Source organism: Mustela lutreola, chromosome 7 (genome assembly GCF_030435805.1).
Source record: "Mustela lutreola isolate mMusLut2 chromosome 7, mMusLut2.pri, whole genome shotgun sequence".
Classification (NCBI taxonomy): domain Eukaryota; kingdom Metazoa; phylum Chordata; class Mammalia; order Carnivora; family Mustelidae; genus Mustela; species Mustela lutreola.
Window position 1 is genome coordinate 23,364,300 of NC_081296.1, and position 20,949 is coordinate 23,385,248.

The following is a 20,949-nucleotide window of genomic DNA, read 5'->3' on the forward strand; positions in this document are numbered from 1 at the left end:
ACAGTAGCATTTTCCCAGGGCCCGTCTGAGGGGTGCCCGCCCCCTGCCCTCCAGCCAATGCAGAGTCTTCAACTGTCTCCCAGGACCAAAGCAGGGCAGATTCTCCGACTTCTCACCTGTCTGTTTAAATAAACATTTTACTTAAAAACACATTGAGATGAGGGGTACCCAGGTGGCTCCGTCAGTTAAGCGTCTGTCTTGATCTCAGCTCAAGTCTTAATCTCAGGGTCCTAAATTCAAGCTGTGGGATGAGCTCTATGCTAGGCATGGAGCTGATTTAAAAAAAAAAAAAAAAAAAAAAAGGGCTGCCTAGGTGGCTCAGTAGGTTAAGTGTTATGTGTCTGCCTTCTGATCAGGTCATGATCCCAGGCTCCTGGGATTGAGTGCCCTGTTGGGTTCCCTTCTTAGTGGGGAGCCTGTTTCTTCCTCTCCCTCTGCCTCCTGCTCGTGCTCTCTCTCTTGCTCTCTCTCCCAAATAAATAAAATCTTAAAAAATAAAATAAAAGAGAGGAAAAAAACAGTTTCCATATATTCCACACCTACTTTCCCCTCTTTTTTTTTTTTAAATTTATATATTTTACAGACGGAGATCACAAGTAGGCAGAGAGACAAACAGAGAGAGGGAGAGGAGGAAGCAGGCTCCCCGCTGAGCAGAGAGCCCAACTCGGGGCTGGATCCCAGCACCCTAGGACCATGACCCAAGCCGAAGGCAGAGGCCCTAACCCACTGAGCCACCCAGGCGCCCCCTACTTTCCCGTCTTATTAACGTCTTACATCTATATGGTACTTTTGTCACAAGGAATGAACCAACATTAATAACATACCAAGGGCCCATCAATATGACGGATCACCACTGATGACCGGGCTTGTCAGGTTTCTCACTGTAAAGTTGCTCCCCGCCCCATCACCCCCTTTCTCTATCACGCTCTGCAGAAGGACAGCACTAAGCCCCGCCCACCAGTGGAGCATAGGGAGTGACGCCCCCTTGAGGGCAGAGTATCTGCAGAAATTACTCGGAAGGCACCTGCAAACAAGATTTGGTTCTTCCATTCCCCCCACTTATGTACGTATTTACTTCATCACGTCTTCACATCAGTACGGACTCCTGAATATTTATTTTATACTTTGGATTATGGCCTGTATTCACCTCCCTGACAATCCCTGGTCACAGAGGCCCCTTTCCTCCAAAGGAAACGCATGGCTCCATATTTCGTTTCCCACCATGTGCTTGGCTGTACTGGGTTCCGCTCAGGCGGACGCTTTTGAAATAACTGCGCTCGTTTTCTGTAGAAGTCCGAGCGTGTTCCCCTGTCCCCCTTCACATGCACCCATCATCTTTTATTGATGCAAAAAGCCACTTAAAAAAGAAAAAAAAAAAAAAAAGCACTGGGGCATCCTCACATTAGATGAATCTTCCAGTCATTTGCATCTCACCCTTTGCCATAGTTGAGCAGAACTTTTTGCTTTCCTGGTGGTTCACCCAATAATGCTTGGCATTCCATCTCTGAGGCTGAGATTGGATGAAATGCATCATGTCCTTTCTGGATTACACATTCTGTCGGCATGGAAAACACTCTGGCCTGTTTATCTTGCTTCGTAGAGTCTAGACCAGAACTTTGAGGGGATTAACGCTGTATTTGTGCTGCCCTAGATACGATGAAACTGTATCCTGCTACACACACAGTCCAACACCAGGGGAAAGTGCGCAAACAAGCCTGACCTTGGAATCATGCTACTTACTCAGCTCTCCCCACCCCCTCGCCCCACCCCCGGCCTCGGATTTGAGGCGCCTTTTCATTCCGGCGAGGGACAGAATTTGGGGAAAAACTAACAAAAAGCTCTTGGACCTACTTTTTTTTCTTCTCCATCCTCAAAGCCAGTCACATTAGAAAGCACATTATAATTTTTTTTTTTTTAGATTGTATTTATTTATTTGAGAGAAAAAGAGAGGGCACGAGGGGCATAGGGAGAAACAGCTTCCTCCCTGAGCAGGGAGCCGGATGTGGGGCTCGATCCCGGGACTCTGGGATCTTGACCTGAATCAAAGGCAGAGGCTCAGCATCTGAGTCACCCAGGCGCTCCCGCACACTTCAAATCTTAAAAGTACTGTCGGCATTACCCGGGATTCCAAAACCCATCCAGACTTCGTGGGCTTGCAGGCTGAGAGGCAGTTTGAGACACCCTTAGATCCCAGCTTCCGCACTGACGTCCTAGTCATGGAGGAATATGCCCTTCCCCTTCCAGCCTCAGTAAGGCTCATACCTCTCCAGGGTGCTCCCCACTCTCCCACCCTTGGCAGCAGTGCCCACGTGCACACCGCACCTTCTCTCTGGGCAGGAAGCTGTGCTCAGGCCGTGTTTCTTCTCTTGGAGGCACTTGGCAAACCAGACAGGGACTAATGAATCCCAAAGGCTCTATGGTGGTCAAATTTCAGGCACTGGGTCCCCCAATGGTGGGGAAATGCTTGGGGAGCCAGAAGATGCATTTCGGGTATCGGTCCTCAGGCTGCTGGGATCACGTTCTTTTTGGCCACTTGTAAAATTATTCCTATCCTTTAGCTGTCTCGGAAACTGTGTTCCAAGACGTCAAATTTGGAGTCAGAGAGCCAGGGAGCAATTATGGAAGAAGCAGCCATTTAATGGAGGTCAGGTAATCCAGAAGACATAACAGCCCTAAACATTGATGTCCCTAATGACAGCACTTCCAAAATATATGAAGCAAAAATGAATGAAAGTATAAGGAAAATAGAAAACCCCACAATTTTGTCAGTGCTTTTATTTTTTTTTTATTTTATTTATTTTTTTTTTAGATTTTATTTATTTATTTGACAGAGAGAAATCACAAGTAGATGGAGAGGCAGGCAGAGAGAGAGAGGGAAGCAGGCTCCCTGCTGAGCAGAGAGCCCAACTCGGGACTCGATCCCAGGACCCTGAGATCACGACCTGAGCCGAAGGCAGCGGCTTAACCCACTGAGCCACCCAGGCACCCAATTTTAAAGGTTCTATTTATTTACTTGACAGAGAGAGAGAGCACAAACAGGGGAAACGGCAGGCAGAGGGAGAGGGAGATCCGGACACCTGCCACAGGGCTCGATCCCAGGACCCGGGTCATGACCTGAGCTATAGGCAGACGCTTCACCGACTGAGCCACCCAGGTACTCCTTAGAGATTTTATTACCCCTCTCTCAATAAGTGATAGAACACAGAAAATCATCAAATGTACATAAGACTTGAACAGACCATCAGCCAACTTGACCTAAGTGACATTTATAGAACACTCCACCAGGATCCGCAGAATACACACTCTTTCAAGTGTGTATAGAACATTTTTCATATATTTAAGATCCTGGGCCACAAAACAAGTCTGAACAAATTCAAAAGGATCCAAGTCATGCAAAGTATGTTCCCTGGGCACAGTGGATTTAAATTAGAAATCAACAACAGAGTGATGTCTGGAAAATCCCCAAATATTTAGAAACTAAATGCATATCTAAATAAGCCATGGCCCAAATAAATCAAAAGGGATGTTAGAAAGTCTTTGAAAATGAATGAGAATTAAAAGAGAGCCTATTAAAACGCGTGGTGTGCTGCGAACGCAGAACTCAGGAGGAAATGTGTAGCACTGAGCAATACTAGTAAAGAAGAAAGGTCTCAAATCAGTGACCACAGTTTCTACTGCAAGAAATTAGACGAAGAAGAGCACGTTAAACCCGAACTAAAGAGAAGAAAGGAAATAATAAGATCGGAGCAGAAATCAGTGAAACAGAGAACAGACTCCTAACAATTAAAATCAAAAAAACCAAAAACTGGTTCTTCGAGAAAAATCAATAAAATTGATAAATCTGTAGAGACTGACCATGGAAAAAGAGAGAAAAGAGAGAAGGAGGGAGGAAGAGATAGACAATGATTTCTGTATTAATTTTCAAGTTCATTTACCACTGCTGGGCTTCCTGTCCTTGCTCCACACTCAAACTGCTCCCATCAGTCACCAAGGCCTTTTTTTTTTTTTTTTTCTCTTTTGCCAGTTTGCTTGAGTTCTCTGGGATCCTAATCATCTTTGTGGTGGATACCATATGGCTATTATTCCCATTGTACAGGTCGAAGACTGAGGCCCAGGTTGACCAGGTCCTTTTGTCTCCCTGTCTTGGCTTGAAAGGCAGCTCTGAGCGTTCAACCAAATACAATAATAACCTGTAAAGTCTTAGTTCAGCTCACATACATCAAATAAACACTGAATCATGAGCTTCCCTTAGCAAGACCCTCTTCCAACTGGCTTGCCATCCTCCGACCCCCACCTCCAGATAAACCCAGGAGTCACCCTTGTCCCTGCCTCTTCCCTTGTTCCTGGGGAGACATCCAGATTTTCATGGCCCTAGGTCTGCAATACAGCCTTTATATGGGAATAATTGCCATCCATAATGACTTCTCTTTAGGATCCCTCAAATTCTGAGACACTTTCAGTAAGCGAACAGCTCAGACACTGTTCCCTTTTCAGACTCTCCTGCCCTCATCTGAGAAGATGACTTCTAGATCTTGATGCCATAAAACCCTAGAAGACTTTCAGATATGGAAAAGAGTAGGCTTTGTTAAAATCCCCACACAACAGGGGCACCTGTGTGGCTCAGTTGGCTGAGTGGCTATCTCTTGACTTAGGCTTAGGTCATGATCTTAGGGTCTTGGGATCAAGCCCCATGTTGGGCTCAATGCTCAGCTGGGAGTCTGCTTGAGGATTCTCCCTCTCTCTCTCTCTCCTTCTACCCTCACCTCACTTGCTCACACACTCTCTCTCTCAGATAAATAAATATGTTTTTAAAGCCCCACATAATTGGGCGCCTGGGTGGCTCAGTGGCTTCAGCTCAGGTCATGATCCCAGGGTCCTGGGATCGAGCCCTGCATCGGGCTCTCTGCTCAGCAGGGAGCCTGCTTCCTCCCTTCTCTCTCTCTGCCTTCCTCTCTGCCTACTTGTGATCTGCCAAATAAATAAATAAAATCTTAAAAAAAAAAAAAAAGCCCCACATAACTATTAGCCCTGTCTAAAAGACGGAGGCATCAACCTGAGCCTAGTCACTGGCAGTTCAGTCTTTCTTCAGATCGCACTTCTACCCAGGCTAAACAATGTTGGTGGCCAAGTATGATGGTGAGGTCCATAATTTTTTTTTAAACTATGACAAAATATACATAATAGTAGATTTATCATTTACTCCTTTGAAGTGTACAGGTTGATGGCATTAAATAATTCACATCATTATGCAACCATCTAGATGCAACCATCTAGAACGTTCCATCATCCTAAACAAACTCTGTCACCATTAAACCGTAACTCCCCATCTTCCCCTGGTGACCGTCATTCCATTTCCCTTCTCTATGAATTTGACTATTCTCGTTTACCTCATATAAGTAGAATCATACAGTATATCTTCATTTGTGTCTGGCTTCTTTCTCTATAAATCTTTATTTCTTCTCACATTTGCTACTAAACTTGGCCACTCCCCCCACCCCCATTACACTATTCTCAGTATTTGCCTGTCTTCTCCCTTGTCCTTCCTGGTCTCCAGTTCATCATGAGTACCTAGCACAGGCCTAGAACATAGTAGAAGCAAAATTAATATATTTGGAGGAATATCATTTTTAAAGAAATGCTACTTCCTCAAGGAAGCAAGAAACATACAGTTAACTTTTAACACGTGTTGTTCTTTTTTCCAATTCCAAATGAGTAGTTAGGTAAGACCTTCAAAGACCACAAGGAAGCAGGAAGGTAAACAGATTGTAACACACCAACACCACCTAATCTTTATTGCCATGCTCTATATTGAGTACATATAGCTGGGCTTTGATACCACCCCAGGACTTACTGGTGTCAAACAGCCAGCCCTGTGATCTCTCCCAGCACTGTGGGACCACTAGGCTCAGCTGAGCAGTTCTTCTGCTGATCTTGCTTGAGTCTCTCATTGGTTGTGTTAAGATGGAGCCTAGGGCAGGATCATGGAAGCATGACCGAGGAGCTGGGACAACAAAGCCTTTGTCCTCCCTACATGAGGTCTCTTCAGACTCTGAAGGTGTAGGTCAGGCCCTGACCCAGCTGAATTCTCAGTTAAAATGAGTCACAAGTCAGTTCAGACTCAGCGGTGGGGCAGGGGGTGGGGCACAGAATTACACCAGCGTGTGAGTATTAGAAAATGTGCTTTGTTAGAAACCGTTTTAGTTGGCTCAGGCTACTATGATGAGATACCATGGACTGAGAGCTTAAACAATACACACTTATTCATCATGGTTCTGGAGGCTGGAAGTGTGAGATCAGGGTGCCAACAAGGTTGGGTTTTTGATGGAGCCCTGCTTCCTGGTTATAACCTCACACAGACTTTCTTTCTTGCCCTCAGAGAGTTCTAGTTTCATCCTACCTCTTTAAGGGCCACTAGTCCCATCATGGGGGTCCCACCATCATGACCTTATCTAAACCTAATTGTCCCCCCAAGGCCCCACCTCTAAATATTGTCACATTGGGGATTAGGGTTTCAACATCTGCATTTTGAGGGACACAAACATTCAGTCCATAGTGGGGACCTTCCTAGAGCTACTGTGTCACATGAAACAATATTCCCCCTCAGAAGAGATGTACCAGTTCCGCCTTCCAGCAACAGGGAATGTGACTGTGGTCGTTCCATACACACCCCAACCCAGGGGGCCGGGAGGGGGGAGATTTTTAAACTTTTGCAAGTCTGATTAGTGTCCCATTGTTCATGTAAATCCTGTTAAACCAGCACTCTTAAATGAAGAGTCAAGCATCAAGGTCAATGAAAGAAGTGGAGAGGTGTCATGAACTCAATTCCTGTGAGTTTCTTGACTGGTCAGTTTGCAGACGCTGAAAATAATCCCGATAATAATAGATAGTGTCTGTATGTTTGGAAAATTGTCCCAAGGTTTTTACAGTTGTGGATCTCAAGTGGTATGGCTTGTCGCTCGTCATGACCAGTAGATGGGCACAGGCCAAAATATCTCCCACAGTGGATTTAGGAAAATAAACTGAAAACAAAATTAAATGTAAACACCCTCCTTGCTCATCGAGATGACAGAAACTTCTGGTTCCTTCTTCAGGGTGTGCCCCATAAGGGGCTGGTCATTCAAACCTTCAGATTTCCGTGATTAGAAACACTGTTTGATAAAATTCTGGAAGTGTTAAGTAGGCAGAATTATTATTGTGTTTTTTCAGATTAATCCTAGAATCCCAGTGAAGAACCCCACCATTGGGTATCTGTGGGGAAACCGTTCGGGGACAGGCCAGTCACTCCCTGCTTGATTCCAGGACATGTGGGACACCCCTGCACGCCAGGTGTTTAGAGCCTCAGCCTCCGTCCCTGCGGTGCTGGCTTTCTGCGGCAGGAAACAGACTAGAAAGAACTCAGATCTAAGCAAGACGATGTCAGTGAATGTGAAGGACCCACCAAGCATGAACCCAAGGTGGCCCGGTGGGTGGTGTCCAGTGAGCTCCTCTTGCAGACATGAGCCAGAAGAGCTCTCTGAGTAGGTGACATTTCGTCCAGGTCCTGAGTGATGAGGAGAAGCCACTCAGGGACATGTTCCAGGCAGAGGGGCACCTGCTGGATATCCAGGGGGCATCATCATGGAACCACAGTACCAGAGCCGGGAAAAGAGGCAGAGGGGAAGTCAAGGCAGCCTTCTCTTCATGGACCCAAGTTCCTTTGACTACGAGCTTCCAGCTAAGTAGAAACCAAATGTGCCAGAGGAACATTCTTCTGAGATGAGATTACTTGGGGTTAGTTGTTAAGTGAGGATGCGTTTCCATTCTCTTGCTGAGACCAAGTTCCCATTGAGCAGCCTCAGGGAGTCTGAAAGCCGACTGATACTCAGGGAGCAATTCGTCCTGTAAAATGGCTCTCTTGCCGGGACTATGGGACTGAAGAAGTGCCCCCCTCCCGGCTCTGGCCCCCACGGCGCCCCCGACAGGCATCTAGAGTGGGAATTGCTGCCCTTCCAGCCTGAACAGCTTTCCCAAACACCCTTGACTTTACTGTTATGAGGCATGTTGATGGTCTGGGTAAGACTTGCTTCCTGGTTTCTGAGAACACCTGGAGTCTCCATGTCCCCAGAGGGGGGGTACTCAGAAGCCTCAATCTGCCCAGACTCCAGGATGGGAACTGGGACCTCCCAGGAGTGAGGGGCACGGTTACAGACCAGGAGGGTGTGGCGTTATTCTTGGGACCAAACCACTGGAGATACATTCAGCCAAGTCTAATGGCCGTCTCCACTGACCTTCCCTTCTGGCCGACTCCCCACTGCCATTCTTTGGCTAGACGGAGGGGATGATTGCCTCTTGTCCTTTCTCTTCCCCATTCAGTCCTATCTGGTCATCATGGGCCAAATGTAGCTGAGACACTTGTAAATTAAAATGCAATATCCCTAATATGTAAAGAGTTTCTATGAATAGAAAAAAAAATTGGTGAATAACGCTATAGAAAAATGGGCCAGAGATGTGAAAGGATGCTTTACAGAGAAAGGAATACAAATGCCTCTCCCCGATGTGATATTATGTTCCAACTTATTCATATGAGAAAAGCAAATTAGAACTATACTAAGATCAGATTGGCAAAAATCCAAATGTGTGACAACTTCTCTGCGAGGCTGTGAGGCTGACGGGTATTGCCAAGCCTTGCCAGTGGAAATGCAACATGGTACAATCTCAATGGAAGGGAATTTAGCAATACATGACAAAGGGACATATGCTTATAGCCTAGAATCGAGCAAATTCCTAGGAAGCTCTCCCAAAGATACTCTGGCAAATACAAGAAAAGACATATGCACAATGATGGAGAAATTATATAATAAGAATGGAGGGGTACTGAATAAATGTTCCATATTTGTTTATGATAATAAAAAGACGGAAGGATAAATCATAAAACTGAAAAACGATTTCCTATGGAGGGGAAGGGGAGAGACTAGATTTCTCTGAGTCAAGCTTGTTTTGTGGATTTAGCTTTGGACCCGTGTGGGGTATTTTTGCATACTAATAAAACAAAATTATATATTTTTTAAAAAAAGCAATCCATAGAAATTAAAAGTAAATTGAGTTAATGAGCCTCAAAGTGTATCCAGTTTGTGATGTGATCACACGTGGTTTTGAAACACAGCAGTTTCCTTTAAGGATAGAAACAAAAACAAAACAGGGGCGCCTGGGTGGCTCAGTTGGTTAAGCCGCTGCCTTTGGCTCAGGTCATGATCCCGGGATCTTGGGATCCATTCCCGCATCGGGCTCCTTGCTCAGTGGGAAGCCTGCTTCTCTCCCTGCCTCTGCCTGCCACTCTGCCTGCTTGTGCTTTCTCTCTCTGACAAATAAATAAATAAAATCTTTAAAAAATAAATAAAACAAAATAAAAATATCTTCAACTTTATCAGTAATTATATTGTTGGAAGTGGAGTTAGTATTATTAGTATTATTACTCTGAGATCACTCTAGATAGAGTGTGGGATAAAGTAAAATATGCACTCGGGGATATTCAAGCTGTTGACCTCCTAGACATGGCCAGCCAGTAGGTTTCCCCAAAATACTGAAAGTACCCCACATAGGTCAAATACCCACTCGGGGACAGCATCACTATGAAGAGCCAATGCAAAGACAGAAGTCATGTCTCAGGTTTACAGGTAAGGCCTTGTGAAGCACTAGAGCCCAAGTCATTTGTCCAAGGTCAAGAGCCTGAGCTGGTGCCCTAGGGGGCACATCTGGAATTGAGCCTGACTCCACCGGGCTCCAAGCCACTTCTCTCAAATCCTACAATGTACAATGTCCTCCACTTTGTACCTACCTGGTCTCTCCGGCCCACCCTCTACTTGCTCTGAGGACATTTACCCTCCGTGCGCATTTCCCATTCATGGTAGAAACAGGGCAGCACAATGGTTAGTGGAAGGAAGGGCTCAAAAATACTGAAAAAGTGAATGAATGAATGAATGAATGAATACATAGAAAATTGTCTTCTTTCCTACTTGAACCAAAAGCTAGGAGGAAAAAAGAAAAGAGAAATATTTTTTTTGAGATTTTAAAAAATTTATTTGACAGAGCGAATGAGAGAGCACAAACAGGGGTTGTGGCAGAGGCAGAGGGAGAATCAGGCTCCGCACTGAACACAAAGCCTGATGTGGGGCTCAATCCCCGGACCCCGGGACCATGACCTGAACCGAAAGCAGAGGTCTACTTAACCGATTGAGCCCCCAGATGCCCCAGGAGAAATGATTCTAAAGGAAGAACCAGGACCCAAGAGATGCTGAGAGGCCTGTGTCAGCTGGTCCCAAGACCATCCTCAGGCTCTACAATACACCTGACTCAAGACTCTGAACATTTTCTGAAAGACTAAAATTGACTAAGGGAAAAGGGCATGAGCAAAGACCAGGAGAGACCAGGCACGAGTTTCTGAAGCTTGGGGGGGGGTCCAAGTTACTCTCCAGCAGTGACCTATGACAACAAGTGTGCAGTGGTTTCAATCCAGGAAACATCTGAGTCTTGGTTTTTATTGAGGGTTGGGCATATATGCAGGCAGTGCCTTCCAGGTTGACCTCAGCTATTCAGACTCCAGAGCAGAAACAAATCACCCTGTTAGCAGAAACTAATCAAGTTAATACGATGTGACCCATTGCCTCAAGGATACAAAACCACTCCTACTGGGAGGAACATCCTAAGGGCTCAGAGCTCTTCTCCCAGGAGCTAGCCAAGGACCAATCCTGAGGACAGGTCTTTCTTGGGAATGTGTAGGGTTTGAGCAGTCTGGACCTCCTGAGGCAACCCTTTCCTTTCCGGTCCCTAACCAGAGGTGTGTGGGCCCCCCACCCCTCACCCCAAGGTCTTTCCAATACTTCCTACATCAGCACCAACTCGAGGATCCAAACTCATTTCCATAGTGGGATTCACTGGGCTATAGGATGAAGACGTTAGGCTCTCCATTTCTATGTTTTTTAAAAAAATTGTGATGGAAAACATAAAATGTACCATCTGTACCATTTTTAAGCGTATGGTTCAATAGTTTTAAGTATATTCATATTGTTCTGCAACAGAGCTCAAGTCCTCTTGCAAGAGTGAAACTCAATACCTCGAAAGAGAGAAGGAATACAACTGAAAACAACTGCCCATTGCCCTCTGCCCCCCACCCCAGGGGACCACCATCTTCCTTTCTGTCTCTACCAGTTTGGCTACTTTGGGTCCCATATATAAGTGGAGTCACATGAGATTTGTCCTTTTTTTTTTTTTTTTTAAGAGATTTTTAAAATTTATTTGATGCAGAGAGAGAGATCATAAGCAGGCAGAGCAGTAGGCAGAGAGAGAGAGGGAAGCAGGCTCCCCGATGAGCAGAAAGCCCAATGCGGGGCTCGATCCCAGGACCCTGAGATCATGACTTGAGCCAAAGACAGAGGCCCAACCCACTGAGCCACCCAGGTGCCCCGAGATTTGTCTTTTTGTGACCGGTTTATTTCACGGAGCATCGTGCCTTCAAGCTTCATCTAGGTTTGTGGCACATGTCAGAAGTTTCTTCCTTCTTAAGGCCAATTAATATTCCATTGCTGGTATAAGCCTCACTTCTGTTCATCCGTTCACCCATTGATGGACATCTGAGTTACTTCCACCTCTCAGCCCTGGCGAAAATGCTGCATTGAACCTGGGTGTGCCAATATCTCTTTGAGATCACACTTCCCGTTCTTTTGGATGTATACCCAGAAATAGGATTGCTGGATCATAACACTGACTCTATTTTTCAAACAAGGAGGGACCGCCATACTGTTGTCCACAGCGGCCGCACCATTTTGCATGCCGACCAGCAGTGCAAAGGGTTACAGTTTCTGCACACATTCACCGACACCTGTTTTTTTTCTTCCCTTTCTTCTTTTTCCCCCCACAGTGGCCATCCTAACAGGTGTGAATTTTTATGTTTTTAGTCTATGAAAATAATCAAGAAATTAACCTTGACCGATATCTCATAGTTGGGCTGCCGCTGGCCTTGGTGGTGTGCGCAGGGATGTGAATTGTAACACTGCATGACACTGTGTAAAATGTAGAACAACACATTTTTCAGAGGGACAAAGGAATGTGTCACTCTTGGGGTGAGGGAAGCTTTTGGTGCTGGAGAAGCCCTCCTTCTCTGATTCACTTTAATTTATTACAATTATTTCAGCCAAGTTAATGGGTTTCAGGATGATATTATCCAGTTTTAATTAAACTAATCTTTAAATTATGATCAAAGAACCCTCACAAATATAATCTGCAAAAACCCACAGATAAAAGAGAACATGATTCATGCGAACCCAAGCAAACATGTGAAAGTAACGGGTACTCTTGCTTCTCCAAGGAGCTCTGTACCCCCTTCTCCAAGGAGCTCTGTGCCTGCCAAGGTGTTTACATAAAAACAATGACCAGCTGATAAGAAGTTGCCCCTTCCCTCAAAAGAGGAGGAATTAAGAAAACCATTGAAATTATAGATTTATATCTGCTTAGGAATAATGAAGCCTATTGAAAGGTATATCATCTCTTGAGATATCAAGACATCAACTAATTGGAGAGTGTAGGTGTGTGTGTGTGTGTGTGTGTGCGCGCGCACATCTGTGTACACACTAAAATCTTTTATTAATAGGGGCATATGATCAAAATGTTTGGAAACAACTGCTCCATAGAGAGGTTTGGGAATTACGGGGGTCTCTGTTTTTTATTAGTGGCTTTTTACGCCTTGACCCGCCAGTGTGGAGGAATGATTTGGAGGAGTATGCTAGGACAGTCGTCACATATGGAGAAGGGAATGTGGCATTGTTAAGGAAGAGAGAGTGACCTTTTTTTTTAATTTCTAAAGATTTTTTAAAAATTTATTTGAAAGAGAGAGTGTAGGAGCATGGGGGAGCGGCAGAGGGAGAGGGAAAATCAGGCTCCCTGCTCAGTAGGGAGTGGGACACGGGACTCCAGCCCAGGACCCTGATATCATGACCCGAGCTGAAGACATTTAACTGCTTAAGCACTGAGCCACCCCGGTGCCCAGCGAGTGACCTTTAAACAGAATCCCAAGATTTCTCAAATCACTTATGATTTCCCAAATTATTTAAAGAGTTGACCCCACTGTTGTGCTAACATCACCTTGGTGGCTTCTTCCTGAAATACCTCCCTTCTTGTAATTGGATCCTCTCTGGGCCTCAGTTTCTTCATCTGTAAAATGGGTGCATTGTTAGCATTTTATCAGAAAGGTTCTGAAGAGGTGGGCATAGTATGCTACACAGCAAGCATTCTCCAGGAGCAGCTAGTCTGATTAGTGAGCCATTTTTGTTTTCAAGATTTTAGAACCAGAAAAATAGTATATGCATACCCATTGTAAAAGTCTTAAGCGGACTATGCAAAGAGGTAAGAATTGCCCCTACAGATGTCAATTGTACTACAATAATAATAATAAAAAGAGAATCAGTCTCACTCTCCCCTCAAGGGATACTCATTTCAGTCTGTTTCCATTTCCAAGAATGGCTACAGGAAATAGCCCGAGATCTGGCTTTGTTTTGTTTTTTTGACTTGTTTCTTCTCAGGGGTTTTCAGGTGTCAATAAATTCATTGTAAAGGGAGCGAAAGAGGGAAGAAGAAAGGGAGTGAGAAAGAGAGAGAGAGGGGGGAGTGTCTGCATACGTCTCCAAGCTGCATTCCTGCTTTCCCTAGCAAAATCCTGCTCATCCTCCAAGTCCCGGTGAAAGCCGTCTCCTCCCTGCAGCCCTCTCAGACTGCAACTCTGCGTGTACAGCTTCACCTTTACAGCAACCCATAGGAAGTTGGTCCCGTTTTACTGTGGTTTACAGACGGGGAAACTGAGGCTCAGCAAGTTTCAATGACTTGCCCAAACTCACGCAACTGGTAGTGGGAAAGGCAAGGGGCGGGCTCCTTCTCTCTTACCTCCTCCCATCCCCAGGCTTCTGCAGCTCAGGGAGGGCCCAACCCAGCCATTCCTGCCAGGATCCTGTCATCACCTCCTGTTTCTAGTCTGTGTCTCCTCTAAGAATGTGACCCACCAGGACACACTCAGCCTGGAGCTGAGGACAGCCCTGGAGGCTCCCAGGAGTTTTGCTCAAATGACTGAATGAAGAGACGCATCTTTGCTCGCCGGTCCTAGCCGGGAACTCTCATCTGATAGGGGAAGCAATCACATTTTGGAAAAAAACAGCAACTGTTTTTCCAACACCAGTTGGTGTCCCAGCCTCAATGGATTTGAAAAAATTCCGAGAGCAACTGGTGTCTTTTTCCCTCTCTTCGGCTCCTTTTGTTAAGCTACCATGTGTTCCTGGTGACCAGATTTCAGGCGACGCAGAGACAGGAAGAAGTGGGAGAAGGAGGCAGAAGGCAGGCTCCCTGCTTCCCCAGGACCTCAGCACCTGGTGGGATTTGGGCTTCTTTGAGGGACTATGAGCCGTGCATGGGCACTCAGTGTCCTGCTGGGCCTTGTCATTCCTCTGGCTGGCACAGCCCTCGGGATTCCGCTGTGGTAAGCATGGTTATGCCAGGCTCAATCTCTCTCCCCTCCTTGAGCACAAAGCATTGTGCCAATCTGGGAAGCACAAACCCCTGGCTCCCTCCAGGTCTGCACAGAACCTACATTCTCTTTGCTAAAACAACCAGCCCTGCTCGGCAGAGAGAAGGCCTGCCTTCTGCTTAGGCAGAATGTTCGACTCACTGCTTCTGACAGGCCCCAGGCTCATCAAATTCTACTAAATGTCACTTTCAATAAATCCTTGCATGACTTTCCCAATTATAATGATTAATTATAAGCACTGATCCCTCATATAAATCCCTGTGTGCCAGGCACTGTGCTAGGCACTTTTTTGGGTGAATCCTTTTATTTAATATTTGTGAAAACTCTTCAGACTTTTCATTCTCCCCATTTCACAGATGAGAGAACGGAGTCCCACCCAGGCCTAGTAACGTACCCGAGTTCGCCTGCTGGAAGGTGGCAGAGACAAGTCTCAAACCAGCGTCTTCCTGACCCCAAAGCCCATGCCTTTCGCTGTGGCCCTATAGCTGGGGTCTGGCTCTGTCTGTGTCCCCCTTCCGCCCTGCGCCCTCCTTGTTCTAGACTGAGCTGGTGAGGGGCTCCAGCTTGCCCTCCTTTTTTGTAAAATGCCTTTGTCTGCCATGGGCCCTGGTAGGTGGCCCAGGACACCAAGTGTGTGTGTGTGAGTGGGAGAGAGAGAATGAGAGAATGCCAGAGCAGACTGTCCCCATGAAGTAGTGCCTGGAGATTCTCTTCATAATGTCAAGTTAGAAAAGTTTCCTCAATATCCCGAGTCAGGACTGCAGTCGCAGGCCGCGTGCAAGACGAAGGCCCCAGCAGGTTCCGTTTCTGGTGACAACCCTGTCCCTAGCTGGCAGAGGGCCACCTTCTGGCTGTGTCCTCACGTAGCAAGGAAAGAAAGGCTCTGATTGTCTCCTCCTCTTCTTATCAGACTTTAATCCCGTCCTGGGGCCCCCACCCTCCTGACCTTATCTGTCACCTCCTGAGGGCCTTGTCTGCAAATACCATCACACTGGGAGGGGTAGGGCCTCAGTCTATGAATGTTGGGGGGGACACATTTCAGTTCATAGGACCCTCTCTTATACCTCTACGGTCCCCTACCAGTTCTGGTGACCTTGGGATGGCCGCAGACTTCCCATGGTCGCCCAGGCGGCTTGGCCAGGGCCCAGGCGAGGCCTGCAGCCTGGGAAGGTACGGACACTGTCCCGGCCGTCCTCCCTCCTCTGTCAGCTTGAACTGTCATCCACACCCTCCGCCCCCACCCCCAGGTCAAAAGGCTCCTGGGGACCCAGCTCAGACCCCCGGACTTGCAGCCGTACAGTGTGGGTGGCCGCGGCCACCTCCTCCCTGGGGAGGCTCTGCAGCTTGAGAAGAGTCTGGTGACCGGGCAGACCCGCCAAGCTGCAGGCTCTTCTCTTGTCAGGACAACAGTGGAGAGAGAGAGAAGAGGGTGACGTTCTTGTTAGAAAGAGCATACACCATGAAGACACTGAAGGCAACGCCTGAATAAGTTCACGTCGACACAGGTCCACAAGCCCTTATGTGCAACTCTCATAACCAAGGGTCTCTAGACACAAAGTTTTCTTCATTGACTGGTTGGCCACACATGGCCGAGCTGATGGGACGCAGCGCGTGGCACCCATCCTTATCCGACTCGGAGTCCGTGACCGTGTGCCCCATGCTGCAGTTTCCATGGGGCTGGCCATGGGGCTGGGCCGTGGCCGCGGACTTCCGCTGGAACTCACGGGGAGGGGGGCATGCGAGCACCAGCCTGCGGTCAAGTGCATCTATCTGGGCATCAGGTTGGCCGCTTAAAAGGAAACGCGTGATGAGCAGAAGTGGGATGCTTTAATCTCCTGGGAATTATTTTCCAGATACAGAAAAAAACACAAAGTGGTCAAGTTGGATGTCGAACACCGTCCATCCCACAGCGCTTCTGTGGATTCCCAGGACGGCGACAGTTCAGCGTCCTGGCACTTCCTACTCTGGAGAGGGTGATGCCATCGCCTTCTGGTCTGAGCACGGCCAGACGGTGCCAGGGACTGAGCGTCCTTATAAAACGGGGGCACCTGGACTCGAGGCAGCTGGGCGCAGAGGGAAGACCAGGGGAAGCCCGCAGAGACACCGCGGAGGCCCAGGGTGCCCGGGACTCCCAGAAGCTGGATTGAGCAGGCAGGGTCCCTGTCCTTCAGGTTCACGGCCCTGCCGACACCTAGATTTGGATCTCCTTTCTTACAGGTTTGGGTGATAAAATTTGCGGCTGAGCCACCCACTTTGTCATTACACCATAGGAAACTCATGCAAAGAGCTCCCCAAAGCCAGCTCCCAGAACCCCCTGAGGTAGGGAAAAAAAAAAAAAGAGAGGGGCCCCTTCCGCAGCCTGTTTTGGTCTGGGCTTCTGTGTGCCAACCCAGAACAAGAGCCTCATTCCTCTGCGAAGAGGGGGTGCTGACCAGTCACCACTGGACAGCTGGGTGCTGGGCCTGACTGGGCCTGACCAGGCCTGCCTGGCTCAGGGTAGTTGCCCCCATCCCTGGGGCACCGCGTCTTTATAGGCTTTGTGAGAGTAATTACTTGACATTTCCACTGACGGCTGGGCTACAGCAGCTTCTTGGGGGGTCAGCTCTGAAGGCAGATTCCCTGGTAATTCTCTTTGGTTCTGGGGCTCCCCTGCAGGCTTTGCTCAGAGCCAGACCCCATGAGAATCCCATCGAGTAGAAGAAACTAGTTCTTCGCGGATGACTAGGGTCTGAGAAGCAGCCGGGAGCCAAACCACGGCCTCTTCACCCTCCTCACATCAAAGGCAAAGGCCTGAGCGATGCCTGTCTCCCATGGGAGCTTCTAGAGAGGTCCAGCCTCCCTGTTCCTGTCTCACTCATGCCCCACAGGACGGGTCAAAACAGGGACACAGGAGTTGGACTGTCTGGTCCTTAGAATGCCCATCTGGAAGCTCAGCCTCCAGGCCCCCGTCCCAGGTGACCTGGCCCTCCTTCGTGCCTCACCCCACCGGAGTCAGGCAAATGAAGTCGCCCCTTCAGGCCCCAAATGGGGATGTGATCTTGGCACTTAGTTTTGGAAGAGGATAAAGCTTGAGCCGGGTGGAGGAACTGGGCTTCTGAGTGGGTGTCTGGTGGGCCAAGCTGAGCCCTTCAGGACCGCCGAGCTTGTCGAGGCCAGACCTGAGACATCGAAAGTCAGCCAGAAGTGCTCTCCTTCATGAGAGCAGCAGAGGCCGATCTGCATTGGGGCCCATCATCCCTGCCTGTCTCCTCTGAAGCCCAGGGCAGGGCCCCAGAATGTCCTGTCTGTGACCTTTGGGCAGGCCTGACAAGCCCAACAGCAACCTCTCTCCAAGGAGACATGCTCCTGGATATCCTAAATTGCCAGCGAAGGGAGGCAGGAAAAAAAAGAGGTGCTAATCCGAAACTATCCTGGTGACAAGCCTAGCTCCTGGAGTAGGGAAAGGATACAGCCTGCAGGTTTCTGATTTAACGTTTCCCAACAGTGCATAACACAGTCCTGAGATCTCACTCCCTGGCTTTCTTCCTTCCAAACTCCCTGCCCGTGAAGGACGGTGCTCCCTGATGTTGGGTTATTCTCCACAGGACTTCTTTCCTATCTCTGCACCCCCGCCCACCCCATCCAGATCTCATCTAAACCCATGTCTTTGCAGCCTTGACATGCTACTGTCTTCCCAGAATCCTCTCTGTGAGCTCCAAACGCACAAAGCCAAGAAGCCAGGTCCCTCCCCTTCAAACTCAGCAGGTCCAAAGCCAACCTCATGATCCCCACCCCCACCCCCAGCCCCCTTCCACTGCCATCCTCTTAGGAAGAGGCTCTGACCCATTAGCTCCTTGCACACAATCCTTAGATGGCTCCCTTTTGCTCTAGCTAAAGCCCAAACTCTAGTGAAGTACCCAGTCTGGATTTTATAGACTTTTCTAGCTTCTGTTCCCACCCTTACCCACATGCAGTGCCTCCTGTTACACCATTGATGGTGGTGGCTTACTTGTCAGAATGCCCAGGGATGCCGCAGGCAGTTAATGCTTGGCTCAGAGTCCAGGGGTGCTAAACATCCTGTCCTTGGAGATGCAGGACACCCAGAGGAAGGCTTTCCCTGCCCCAAACCCACTGCCCTGCGCCAAGTCCCACTAGGTTTCCCAGCGGCTCTTCCTCATTCTCCCCCGTGCCTCTGAAGCCCCCTGCCTGGCCTGCTTGTCCCCAGGTTCTTCATCTGGCTCGCCCCCATTTGTTCTCGACATCTACCCTGCATCCCTTTTGAAGACCATTGTCTAACTGGAAGGCTGGGTCAGATATGCTGTGGAGGTACCCCTTTTTGGGGGGCTTTGAGGGGCAGGAACTGTGACTCTCCTGCTGGCCCCTCACCAGCACCTGAGCTCCTTGAGGGCAGGGTCCAGGCCCACAGAAGACCCTGGGAATAGAGTGAGTGACCCAAGAGTTAGCTTTTCAGGGTTGTCCCATTAGGTTGAGTCTACATGCTTCTTCCTGCAGGAGCTGTCCAAGCTGGGCCTGAACAGTGACAAGAACATAGAGCTGCGGATTCTCCAGCTGCCTGTAGATTACAGGGAGGTGAAGCAGAAGGTCACCAGAATCTGGGAAGATCTTAAACCACAAGTAAACGATGGCTGGGGAGGCAGTGAAGCTGGGGGAATGGGGTCGGGGATGATGACGTGTTGGGAGTCCCAGAGCCTGTAAACACCTGGACCCTTGTTCTAGGGTTGTCCCACCAGTAAGGTCCCAGCCAATTTTCTAAGGTTCTGGGTCTGATCATAAAAGTTTAAGCTGAAATAGAGTGGATCTTGGAAGAAGATTCTGGAGACAGGGAAGGAGGAAAAATAAATGGAATCTTTATTCTTGCCGGGACTCAGAGATAGTTTCCACCCAACCAATAAGCCCTTGGGTTAGGTCTCAGCCATGACCATGGAGGGCAGGTTGGCTGTGAGGTGAAGCGAGAGACAAGGACCTTTTGCGCCTAGAAGGGAGGTTGGCAGGTGGCTCATCTGGGGAGGTCCCATCTCCATCACACCCAGCCTTTTTTTATCTGAACAGTCATTATATAAAAACAATTGGTACAAATGTCCAAAAAATAGAAAGTCCTGATGATGAGGTTAACACAACACACACCACCAAACCATTAAGACAACTGCCCCAGGTGTTTTGATAAAACGCAACACGGCTATTTTTCAAAGAGGAAAAATAATCAGCTCAAAAAATCCCAACAATATTTTATTACACTGTTCCTTCCTTTACTAGAGTTTCATAAAAGAGAGGGGAAAGGGGAGTTTCCTGGGAAATGGTAAGCTTCCCCTGTGCTAGTCTTCCCCACCCCAGGGAAAAGAAGGGGAAACACATCACCCGTCAAGAATATTTGCCCCTATAAAAGTAGTTAAATTAAATGTCACATGGGCTTCTATCCGGTTGTTTTGCATTCCCGCACATTCATGGTGGGGGGAGGGGGGGGGAAGAGTCTGCAGGGAAGCCCGGAGGTGTGTGCCAGATCGGGGCTTTGTGATGCTTTGCACCCGGTGCTCTTGCTGGGCTTGGCCCTTCAGCCATAACCGGAGAGCAGAGCAGGCCTCAGTTTCCCTAATCTCTTGGCCGCCGCATGGATGGATGCAGTTCGTTGTGCACATCGGCATGGACACCTCCGCCAAGGCCATCATTCTGGAGCAGTGCGCCAAGAACCGGAGCTACCAGGACGCCGACATCCGGGGCTTCCGGCCGGCTCGCGGCGAGTGCCTTCCGGATGGCCCGGAAGTGATCGCGTCGGAGGTCAGCATGAAGGCAGTGCGCAAGCGCATTGCCGTGGAGGGTGTGGAGGTGATCTTTTCTCGAGATGCCGGCAGGTACCTCCTGTGGGTGTTGGGTCCCTGAAGGGGTAGAGGAGGGGAAACGACCGCAGCGCATCCTCCGACCAGGGTCTCTCCCCGGATGCCCCCCTTCCCCACGGGAAGGCCATCCTGCAGGGTCCAGCTGGGCACTTGCTCACGCGGTGCCACCCCGGGACGGGGGAGTGTGGGGGGGGGGGCTCCTGCAGACCACCGAGTTGTTGTCCCCGCCCCGGGTCTCTGGTCCAAGGCCCCCGACCCCAGCCTTTGGTGCTTGGATAGAGAAGAGATGGGAAGGCATATTTTGAGAGCCACTGACGTTTGTGGATGCTTTGTTTTTCTCTATGGCTGCCCAGGTTGTGAGTTAGCTATTGTCATTTAGCCCCACATAGAGATGAATTTACCTTGGTTCCTCCAAACTCTGACCCGCCGGTAGATAGTTTCTCCACTTCACTCCCCCACCGCTCCCCAAGAATGAATAAACAAGTGACTCAGTAGACATGAATTAAAGGGGTTGGGGTGTAAAAGTGTTTTGAACTAGTTACTTGAAACTCTAGTCCTTCCCAGGCTCTGCTGCTT

The 20,949-nt window shown here is 48.4% G+C and overlaps 1 protein-coding gene across 1 annotated transcript in view; it reads left to right on the forward strand.

Moving 5' to 3' along the window:
- Positions 1-20,949, forward strand: part of PGPEP1L (pyroglutamyl-peptidase I like) — a 34,583-nt gene that overhangs the window by 12,654 nt on the left and 980 nt on the right. The window contains exons 3-4 of the mRNA XM_059179582.1: positions 19,034-19,156; positions 20,162-20,388. Coding sequence (XP_059035565.1) covers positions 19,034-19,156; positions 20,162-20,388 — 350 coding nt within the window. The remainder of the gene's footprint in view (positions 1-19,033; positions 19,157-20,161; positions 20,389-20,949) is intronic.